At 42.8% G+C, this 12,116-nt stretch overlaps 1 protein-coding gene across 1 annotated transcript in view; it reads right to left on the reverse strand.

Annotated features, from left to right (window-relative positions):
* LOC127029109 (proprotein convertase subtilisin/kexin type 5-like) overlaps positions 1-11,834 on the reverse strand; it is a 236,027-nt gene extending 224,193 nt beyond the window's left edge. Inside the window, exon 1 of the mRNA XM_050914753.1 lies at positions 11,637-11,834. Within this exon, the coding sequence (XP_050770710.1) occupies positions 11,637-11,834 (198 nt within the window). The remainder of the gene's footprint in view (positions 1-11,636) is intronic.
* Between the last annotated feature and the right edge of the window lie 282 nt (positions 11,835-12,116).

Raw genomic sequence — 12,116 nt, forward strand, 5'->3', positions numbered from 1 at the left:
AAAAAAAATGACATGGAAAAGGGAGTATGCAATGAGGTGTAGAAATCATCTATTGTTACCAATCATAGCTGTAAAAGCTACAGTTGACTATGCATGAGCTACAGGACCTTGCAAAACTGAGTGCCAACAATAAAATAGCAAATTAAATTCAGTGTAGATAAATGTAGATGAACTGATGTATAATCCTAACCTCAGACATAAGATGAAGTGTTTTGAGCTGCCCAGTACCACGGAGGAGTGATGATCTCAAGGTTATGGCAGACTGGTCCATGGAAACCTCAGCTTAGTAGTAGCCCCAAAAGCAAATCACATACTTGAAATGATCAAGAAAGGTATGGAAAACAAAGCAGAGAACATCATGATGCCGCTATACAGATTATCCAAGGTTTTCCCATACTTTGAGTATTGTGTGCAGTTCTGGTCTCCTCTATTCAAAGACATAATAGAGCTGGAAAAGTTTCAAAGGACAAAAAAGGATGAACAAAGGTGTGGAACACCTTCTGTATGGGGAATAGCTAAGTAAGCTAAGACTCTTCTGTCCAAAGAAGAGACAATTTAGGGGAAAACGTTAGAAATCTAAAAAATCATGTATGTCATAAGAAGAGTGGACGAGGATTCACTTTCACAGTCTTTTTCAGTACAAGAACTACAGGCCATCAAACAAAGCTAGTAGGAGTCAGGTTCAAAACAAGCAAGAGAGAGGTGGTTCTTCATGCAGTGAAGTAGCAGACTTTTAAAATCCTCACCGAAGAATATTGTGGACACTGAAAGTTTACTTTTATTTGAGAGACTGGACAAGTGTCTGGACAAAAAATCCTAAAATTTCTAAGTACACAGAAATCACATCCAGCTCAGGCTGGATCTCTGGCAAGCAGGATTCTGTTTGATCACATTTTTTCCTGTGTGTGGCACATGACAAAGAGCACCACAGTTCCTCACTAGGGGTCATATGATTTAATCGGATCCATGGTTGACATAGGTATCTCCCTATGTTGTGATTTTACAGTTCATCATTTAGAAAGGAAGAGAAAGATATACTGGTCAATCACAGAATCACAGAACATGCAAATATAATACTGGAAATATCTTGCCTGACAAAGCCCAGAGAATTATTTATGACATTGTACAAAGCAGTGGTGAGGCTGTACACAAGCCGGCCATCTTTCTGGTCAAGATAAATGGATTTCAAATAAAACACAGCAATTGGGATGACCATGGGAGTCATCCTTCTAAAAGGAAAACAGAAGTTATATTAGCAAAACCAAAGGCTGGTTCCCCCAGCAAATGCACTGGAGAAACAGAAGAGCCATTTAAGCACAAGAACAAATAGATATGTACTAGCCATGACTAAATTTAGTCTGTAAATTGGAAGTCAGTGAAGAAACAGCTTTCCAGACTGAGGACAAGTAACCTAACCACTTTTAAAACTGGTAAGTTTTAAACTGATTTAAAACCGGTGGAAAGAGATCCACTTGTAAAGACTTAAAGGCTTATAACAGCAATGAACTGGACCTGATGATGTAGTCCAATATCACTGTGATTTTTATATTTATTTTGAGCTGATACTTTGCAAATTAAAAATTGCATCTATAAATATATATACAAAACTATTAATATATATACACACATCTATACATAATATAGAAGTTTATATATAAATATATTAATATAATATATTTATATATAAAAATATAGATATATATACACATCTATAAATATATATACAAATATATATTACTTGATTGACAGTCCCCTTTGAATTCTTGTAGTGCCTAAAATTAAACTATGGAATGGTAAGTAAAAACTATATAGGTAACATTAATGTATCTGCTCATTACAGTGGGGCAGCAAATTACTGCCTGCCAGAGTTCTTCTAGAAACTATTTTTGGTCAATATTTTCATTAGTGATTTGGATATTGGCACAGGAAATACACCTATTAAGCATACATACAACAAGAAACAGGGACTGCAAGCATGTTGGAGGGCAGGAACAGAATTCAAAATGAACTTGACAAACAGGAAAACAAGGTCTGGAAAAATAGGACAAAATTCAGCAAAGACATATGCAAAGTACTACACCTAATCAAGAATAATCTACTGGACAAATTCAGGCTGGAGAACAACTGTCTACAAATTTGGCAGAATCAGTCTGTGAGCTATAGCAGATCACAAGCTGAACATAAGTCAACAATATGTCATACAGCCACAGGAAAGACAAGCATCATAATAGGATATGTAAATAGGAGTGCTGTCCTCAGGACACCTAAAGGAATCCTTATTCTCTACTCAGCAGTAAAGCTCTAGCAGGAATATTCCATCTATTTTTCAAGAAGATGAGGATCAGTTAGAAAGACCAGAGTTAAACAGCAAAACTGATCAGAAAACATGACCTATGTGAAACAAGGGAAAGAACTGGGCTTGGATGAAAAAAGAAAAAAGTGGGTGGAAGGAAGAGTGGAACACTAAAACTTTTCTGCTGTTGCTGTTCTTTGCGTTCATAAAGAAATGCAGGCTTTAAACTGCAGGAAGACAGATGCAGCTTAGACTTCAAGGGGGCAATGAGGATAATGAACCACTAGAATTGACCATGCCCTGGCACTGTGGAGTCTCCTTACTGAAGACCTTCAAAAATAGGTTTAACATCTGCCAGGAAAGATGTGGGCATAGCTGATCCTGCCTTTGCTGAAGACAACCTTACTTTAGGCTCTTTATCTTAGCTTAAGCTCCCTTTTCTCTCAGCTGAAATGCTTTTTTCTAGTCTTCCAATTTCAACTACTCATTTTGCAAGATTTCCTTTTGCCTCCCATCAGGAATAGATTTGGAAAATGGAAAACAGTCATTCTTCCCATTCTTTCTGATCAATTGATCTTGTTACACATCTTCTCTGTGCCATCATTGGGACCTCAGGTTTGAAATTAACTAATATTTATTATCTCTTTGTGTGTGATTTGCTGGCTTTAAATTTGTAAACTCCCAATAAGTTATCTTTCATTCACTATTTATCTTAAAAACCAAATCCATACAGCTAACAGTGGCTCCTAGGCAGCTCCTCAAGCTTAGCCTGCTTAGGTGTCTTTTTGTAAATAGCATGTACTCCTTGTAGGCAGGAAAAAGCAGGGAAAGGGCAGTCTGTCACCTCCTGAGGGTGACAGAAGGTGGGGAGTAAGCCACTAGACCCTGGAAGAGATCAGAAAAGAAAGATTACTGGAAGAATACAATTAGGAGAGGAAAGATGGGATTTAGAAAAGTATTGACCCTGCCTAGAATTAAGGAAGAAAAAGGAACAGAGGGATCTAAAGTTTACTCCTATATTAATTAATGCAGCATTTCTCTTCCTTTTTGGAGCCACAGAAAAGATATCTTCACCTCTCCCATTCTTCTGTCCCCTTGGGGATATCAGCTGTTTGTTTCTCTCATTCTCTCCTATAGCCTCAAGGAAAGTCTCCTGCCTGAATGAGAAATCCCTGGCTCCTGATAGCAGCAGACTGATGAAGCACCCAGAAGAGCACAAACCTAGAAAGCTTTCCTTATTTTGAAGCCCACATGTTTGAAATGAAAAGAAACTCACATGTCTACCCCCAGTTACTGGTGTTTCTCTTCTTTTGTCTCTATAAATAAAGAAGTGGGGAGAAAAAGTTTAAGTCATTAGCTCAAGAGCACAAAGGGCTTCAGCGTCAGAGCTAGGAGCAGCATTCCCAGCTTCTCAGATGTTTCACAAGTCATCCCTCTATAAGCTGGTGTTCCTTTCTCCAGTCTATTAAGAATATTTTAGCACCAAACCACAAATTTATATCCAGTGAGAAGCTGCATTTACAAGAAACAAAGAAAACCATGGGAACCAAGATGACATATCAGTATACTATAATTTTCATGGCTATATGAAAAGAAAGCTTCCTTTCACTGAATAGCAACAAATCTCCGCTCTATCAGCACAGTCATAATATTTCCACCAATTGTACAAAATGCAACACAGACTATATGTCTTAATATGTTTAATCCTCAGCAGCTGCCATCTAGACAGCCAAACTTTCCCAAAAGTCAATGACAGACACTTTGCTCTAAGAGAAAGGTCTGCTCTGTGTAGCCACTGCGAGACAGAAGGGTAAAATATTTAATCAGGGAACTGCTGGGGACAGGATATGTTCCATATTGCTCCATCCAGTGTGCAACTTAGAGCCATTCTTTGGCTGCTTTGCATTATACTACCTTATCACAACCCCAGAGGGATTGCCATTACCTGGCTTTCTTAAAAGACCCATTCACAAAGAGCAGAGAGGAACTTTTCACGAGACAAAGATTTGTTCACTAGAGAAACTACTAATTGCACTTCAAGGGTGTATTGGGAGCCTTGCAGAAGACATTGTATTCAAGGAGTTAGTGATCTTGAAAAAGCTATGTCTGCTGTATTGGGCCTTGTACTTAGGGCTTGAGAAGCCCATATGTTAGCATGAGTAGCCATTGTAAGGGAATCTGCTGGAATACCCAGTGCAGGCCTCTGCTGCACACTGGTGGATGTTGTAACAGAGATAATATTCCAACCTGTCAGGAAGCTTCCTATTAGCTGAACAGTTTACTAATATAATCTGTAACTTATAATATCTTTGGGAAAGGTAAACTGTATGTGGATCAAGGGGTGGAATGTATTGATCCTGACTGAGAAACCATTGCACATTTAGGAGTTAGTGATCCACATAACAGTTAACCTGAGTAGGCCTAGGCCTGTGTTGTGCTGCACAAATTCCTTGGTTGCAAGATAAACTCAGCCAGCTCATTGTAACAGAGGAGCCTGCAGGCAGCTCCCACTTGGTACCAGCGACTACGCCACCTGCGTGTCCTTGTCTTTATCTAAAAGTGCAGCAAGAAGTTCTCATGGGAGCATCCTTTATGAATAGAGTTGTTTTCTTGTAAGGAAATTATATAATAGCTTGAATGGCCACAAAGGAGGAACCTGTCTCCACGAACAGGATCTGCGGAGCGTGCCGTGGGAAAATCCATCTGGGGTCTGTCTGATGCTGCATGAACGCAGGGTTCCCAGCATCTGAAGGGAAGTTAAGATTTACTTGCTATCCATATTCCTCTTCTTATTCTGTCTTATTAAAACAGCCATTTTATGTAGGCATTTGTTGTCAGGCCTTTCTTATTGAGATCCAGAAAGAACCCTGCACCGTCTCTCTCTCTTTCTCACCTCACATACACCCCCACCCCCCACGCCCATTGCAGAATGAAGGGTAGGCCAGACATGCCTGAAATAGATGAGAAAAGAAAAATATCACATCTATGCATTTAAGCCATGACTTTACATGTTTATGCTATTCAAAAGCCCAATCGAAGACAGGAGGTCTTGGGACTGATCACAGAATCACAGAATGGTTGAGGTTGGAAGGGACCTCTGGAAGTCATCTGGTCCAACCCCCCTGCTCAAGCAGGGCCACCTAGAGCAGGTTGCTCAGGACCATGTCCAGACAGCTTTTGAATATCTCCAAGGAGGAAGACTCCACAACCTCTCTGGGCAACTTGTTCCAATGCCCAGTCACCCTCACAGTAAAAAAGTGTTTCCTGATGTTCACACGGAACCTCCTGTGTTTCAGCTTGCGCCCATTGCCTCTTCTCCTGTCACTGGGCACCACTGAAAAGAGCCTGGCTCCATCTGCTTTACACCCTCCCTTCATGTATTTATATAGATTGACAAGATCCCCCCTGAGCCTTCTCTTCTCCAGGCTGAACAGTCCCAGCTCCCTCAGCCTTTCCTCATAGGAGAGATGCTCCAGTCCCTTCATCATCTTCGTGGCCCTTCGCTGGACTCTCTCCAGTATGTCCATGTCTCTCTTGCACTGGGGAGCCCAGAACTGAACACAGGACTCCAGGTGTGGCCTTACCAGTGCTAAGGAGAGGGGAAGGATCACCTCCCTCGACCTGCTGGCAATGCTTTGCCTAATGCAGCCCAGGATACTGTTGGCCCTCTTTGCCGCAAGGGCACATTGCTGGCTCATGTTCAACCTGGTGCCCACCAGGACCCCCAGGGCCTTTTCTGCAAAGCTGCTTTCCAGCTGGGTGGCCCCCAGCATATATTGGTGCCTGGGGTTGTTCCTCCCCAGGGGCAGGACTTGGCACTTCCCCTTGGTGAACTGCATGAGGTTCCTGTCAGCCCATTTCTCCTGCCTGTCCAGGTCCCTCTGGATGGCAGCACAACCCTCTGGTGTATCAGCCACTCTTCCCAGTTTTGTGTCATCAGCAAACTTGCTGAGGGTACACTCTGCCCCAGCATCCAGATCAATAATGAAGATGTTGAACGGGACTGGACCCAGTATTGACCCCTGGGGTACACCGCTAGTTATTGGCCTCCAACTAGACTTCGTGCCACTGATCACCACCCTCTGGACCTTGCCATTCAGCCAGTTTTCAACCCACCTCACTGTCTGCTTATCCATACAGCTTGTCTATGAGGATCTTATGGGAGACAGTGTCAAAGGCCTTACTGAAGTCCAGCTAGACAATATCCACTGCTGTCCCCTTGTCTACCAGGCCAGTCATTTCATCATAGAAGTTTATCAAGTTGATCAAGCATGACTTCCCCTTGGTGAAGCCGCAAACAGCCCAAAAGAAAAATTACCCGGAGAGAGATGTTAGACAGGGCTGGACCCAGTATTGACCCCTGGGGTACACCACTAGTTACTGGCCTCCAAATTCTTTTGTAGCTTATACTGACTGATGCTTCATTGTGTTTGCTCCATTAGCTTTAATGCAGCTGTGGTTATGTTACTGACATTATCAGTAACTAAGTACTCAAGCTTCAAGTAATGGAAAAGGCCTTTAATAGGCCTTAAATGAAGGCCTATTGATTTGAGTGTCAGCTCAAGCAGGCCCTACTGTTCAAATCAGAAGTTCCAAACTGGTGACACTAACTAGAGCAATCAAATTCACAGACTTTCAGAAGGATATCCCGCCCACTTGTCTCAATTGATAAGGTGATCTACTGCCTCAATTTTTGTGATACCTAACTTTCATTCAGTCCTATGGGGAAAAGAGTCTTTGAACAGAAATTGAATAACAGTTGATATAATGATAGGTCTAAGTTGCTGCTCTTTGCTTTTCCAAGCCATACATGAAGAAAATGAATGATAGTCTCACTAGATTCACTGTAAGAATTCAAATATCTGTGAAGGACAACCAAACTTCTATGTCTACTATCAATTTCACATTGGCAATGGTAAGGAAAAAACAGGATAAATGAGCAGTACATTGGGGCAATTCATAGGAAACAAGAACCAGAATATGGAGCCGGAAGTACAGAGTAACAGAGAATTCTTTTTCTTTTGTGCCATATCTCCAAAAAGCTCATGGAAAACTCCTTTTTTCAATAAGCAGAGAAGCTAAAGCTTCAAATTTCTGGGAAGTTGTAACAAGGGATGGAGACCACAAGGAGAATTTAAGAACAACAGGAGCTTACCAGAAGCTGTGAGTTGCAGAACTCAGTTACTCAGCAGCAGGTGATCTCTAGGCCTCCTTTAACATACCTTTCATCCATCTATTTCTGACTGACTGGTCCAATCATTCAGATAGGTTATGTAGCTTTCCTGACATCATCATGGCAATGAAAATGGACTTACAGATATTTCAAGGCTCAACTGGATATTATTTTACTGGAAATCACATGAGCACCAAAAGGGAGGGCTAAATTCTGTCTGTTACCAGGAACGCACCAAATAACAAAAACTGAGAGAAGGGATCTTGGCTGATGTTTACAATTCACAGCCTTCTGTATCTACCATCTTGTCTCCACTGACCAACTTAATGTATATTTCAATGTCATTTCTCCACAAACACAACCCAAATATTGCCTACTCTTAACTGCCTTACTCCTACGCTATCCTAATATCTCTCTCTCATGGCTTCTTGTATCTCCACTCATTCAAAACTGACAAGCTAGCTGGTAAGAATAACACCTACAACTCTCCCCTCTTTTCCACTGTTCCCTTCAACTCTAATCATGCAATTGAGTATGTTGTCAGAATCCTCCAGGTTTGCAACTTTGCAATTGTCCCTACCTGACTTCCATTTTTTATACACAATTTCATTAACTTTTATCTAGAATATTTTAATTCCTTTATTTTTCTGGGTCATTTGTACTGAGTCGGTTTTTTGGGTCAGCTGTAGTGGGACCTGGATTTTGATTTTTGCACTTTCTTCTTAAATATGAGCTCTCAAATTTAATTTAATCAGAAATATTATGCTTAATGCGCTACACTTTTTTTCATCTATTTCAGATTATTTAGGGATGTGTACTTTTATGAGATTTGCAATTACCTTCTTCAAGCAAAAGCAAACAGCTTAGCTCTTACTGACATATTCAGCTTTAATCACAATGTTTCAGCTTAACTGGAAGAGATGTTATCTGCAAAACCAAAGTTTAACTACCTGACCATAGCTGCTACAATATGCAGACATTAAGCATGGGAAGTCCTACCTCTAACAGAATTCTGCTTACTGGTTATCTCTCTTTTAGTGTTTTGATACTGTATTCAGATTTTTAAAAAGTCTTTCAACATCTTACACTCAAGTACAGATTTTTAAGTTATTTCCAATTGTCTTTCAATAATAAACAGCCAATTCTTGCCCCTTCTTATAGATTCTTTTGCACTTCCTGTTTTGGTTATGAGTCAAATAACGCCCTGCTTTTTCAAATCTATGCAAAAAGCCTGTTGCAGCCAAATCCTACTCATCAGTCCTGACTCTTCCTAGCTTCCTTTCTCTAAAATGTAACTGCCTTATTCCTCTTCACCCATCTCTAACAAGTGATATACTCTACATACGTTTGATAAGCTTCACAAAAAAGGATACACATTTTTTGTACATTTTAAGAAATACAGTTATAATTATTTTATGTAGGCTTTGAACCATAACTTATATGTTAAACCATGTATGGTCAGATCATAGACATTCTGATTATCTTATGCACTCTGAATTCTTAAATTCTAAGTCCTATCTAGTGACCAGGTCAGTCTGATAAAATTGTATAAGGATAGGGTAGGAGTAAAAGAAGAACAGATTCACTGCAAACATCAGAATTCCCATCAACATACTAATGAACATGCTGAGAAAGAAATACCCTCTGGAGATGATTTTGCTAGGAATGATCAGAAACTAAAACTGGCCATCCTAAAAAGATACCCATGAAAGGAAATTTTGAGTAAGACTGTGCAAATGTATAAGACTTCTTAAGACAAATAACTGTACAACAGTAGAGCTCTGAGCTCTACATTGGCAGGACAGAATGAAATCTAGCACTCCAAATCCAAATTACATACAGGAAGCTCTGTGGAATTTATTCGCATATGCCCACTGCCTGCTTCTTGTGCTTTAAGGCTCGTAACAGCCAGAAGACTAGAATTCACCCATCAGTCTAGTTCATATTATTACTACAGTTTTCCTTCTCATGCATGCATCATTTAACATTCTTACATTTCTGTTCTACTTGCATTTTCCCTATCTGCATAACTAAATAAAAGTATTGATTCCCTTCACACATGCCTTCTTTTCATCTGTATACCTAGTAACATATTTTTCAGTCGTTCATTATTCATAGTCTCTATTTTCTCTCATTCTTATATGTACACCTGATCAGTAATGTATCTATTATTAATATGTCATAGGTGGGTACATGGCACTTCACTGACATAAGAAGACAGTAGTGGCTTACTACATTCTTTCCTTAATCCAACAGGAGATTTGGATGTGCTAGGTATAAAAAAGCAGGTCCTGAATTAGCCAGCTGGCCTGACAAAAGACAAAAGGGGAAGAAGTGAATCCTCCAACCAGCTAACTGTTGCTTATTTCAGCATTGTAAAGGCCCAGATAGGAATATACAAAAAAAACCTTGAGCAAAAGACATGTATAAGAAAAAAATAAAACACATCAATGCAAAAAACTTTACTCTTGGATTCCTTCATCTTATAAAAATGACAATTTCCAGATGTGGATTCAATTTTGACACAAAAACTTCCTCCTGAATTTTTGTGCCTCCAAATGGGAATAGCCTTGCCTACCTGCACAAGTGCTCCAAGAGGGATGCTGGTACTCAGTCTTTATACACCATGTTTTGTACTGCCTCAATGTCATTTTCCAGCTTTTCTTATGTAAATTATTTATATTAAATAAACTGCACAACTGTCTCATTCAGGTGTGCAATAATTGGGAATGGTTGAGATACATGCTTCAAACTTTTGAGTCAATGACAGTATGTGGGAACTCATTTTACCACACAAATAACAAACGGGTAAGTGTCACTGATGATCTGTGCTTGGATATTTGCACACAAGCATGCAACAGACTTGTTTATTTTTTAGGCATTCAGCTTTATAAGCCCCGCATATGTGGCTCACATTTTGAGGCCAATTGTCAGGAAAGCCTAGGATACTGTGGCAGAAAATGTGTCAGAAAAAAGAGATCTTGTTTTTAACAGCAACTGTGCCTAGGCTATAGCAGCAGAGAATTTTTCAGTGTGATTGGATCCAGTGAGAACCAGGTGTTTCCTCACTTGTAGTTCCTGGATCTGTCTGGATCCAAGAATTTTCTCATGGACTGTTTTCTGGATCTAGCTAATTCCAGGTGTTTTCTACCTAAACATCTGTGGACTCTTCAGAGTTACATGTATACCTAACTCTGACCAGTTAGGTGTTTCCTAACTGATCAGGCAGAGATCAAGGAAGTTCTGCATAATTCTACTTTAAGAGCACTGGCATCCAAGAGCTGACTTCTTTTCCCTCGTTTCACAACAAACCCAGCAGAAAGCAGTGGCTATTGGACTGTGGAACAGAAACATGGGGGCCATGACAGAGCACGGGCCCTGCCAGGGAGGCTAGCCAGGTCTGAGCTTCAGGGTAGACCCACAAAGGTTCCTTCCAAGCTGCAGTGCCCCGGCCCCCTTCTTCATGTTCCCCCTTTCCAGTAGGACCCATGCTTCCGTGTGCCCCCAGGCTCGCCGCGGGTTGTAGCGGCCGGCGCACGCCCGGAAGCAGCCCCAGGGCACCAGGGCCACCCTTGTCACCTTTCCCTTCCGCACGCCCTGCCAAAAGAGGGGTCGAGATACCACCCGCGCCGGGCGGGCGGACGGCCGCAGCTGCCACGTCCTGGCTCCCGGGGACACCACACGCTCGATAAAAGGCGAACCTCCTCTTATTTTGATGGGGGCGGGGGGCTGTGCCGCGGAACCAGCGCGAGGAGGCAAGCAGAGCCCCGGCAGAGCCTCCCGGCCACCACCACTCCCCCCCCCCCGGCCTGCGAACGGCTCCGCAGCTCGCGCCCCGCTCCGCACCTGGCCGCGGAGGAGGCACTGCGACTGCAGAAGCTGACTCGATCCGGCGCAGCTCCTTTATACCTGCCCCCACGCATCACTTCTTCCAGTCGCCCGGCCCCGCGACGGGAGGCCGGGGCGGCAGAGGGCTTTCTGGGCCTTCCCGCGGCGGCGGGGCGGGCGGCGGGGTTGGGGCGACGCCGAGGCCGAGAAGCCCGCCCTGCAGCTGCCCGTCCCCTGCCCCGGCGGCGCGGGGTGGCAACGGGAGCCGCGAGGCGGGTAGCAGACCCCGCCGGCTGGCTGCGCCGCCGCCGCCTACTCGGAAGTAGTTGGAAGGAGGGTTACCTGTCCTATATTGACGTATCCGTATTTGCTAGCTATCCTGTTGGCCTCCGGTAGCCCCCCAGTTATCCGCACAGCCCAGTGGTTGGTGTACAGGCGCGTCCTGCAGGCGGGCAGCAGAAACGCCAGCACCAGGGTGAGCCGGCAGAGAAGGTCCCCGCCGCCTCCGCCTCCCCAGCAGCAGCGGCGGTTCCAGTCCATCTTCTCCGCGCAGAACCCCCACAAAACTTCTCCTTCCTTCTTCCGAGGCTCACCTCCAGGCAAAACCGACGGCAAAGTCCTCCGAAGTTACCCCGAGGAGGAAACTAGGAAGAGCTTGGAATAGTGCATTGAACTGTCTGGGGGTTAAATTATGAGGGGTTGGGAATAATGATTATGATCAGCAATTATGATTATTGCTCCCTCCTCCTCCCTCTGCTCTTCAGGGATTAAGTAAATTGCTTAACTTGCTTGGAAAGCTTTTCTCACGGTTTCTGAGCTCCA

This window comes from Gymnogyps californianus, unplaced genomic scaffold (assembly GCF_018139145.2).
Source record: "Gymnogyps californianus isolate 813 unplaced genomic scaffold, ASM1813914v2 HiC_scaffold_74, whole genome shotgun sequence".
NCBI classification, from domain to species: domain Eukaryota; kingdom Metazoa; phylum Chordata; class Aves; order Accipitriformes; family Cathartidae; genus Gymnogyps; species Gymnogyps californianus.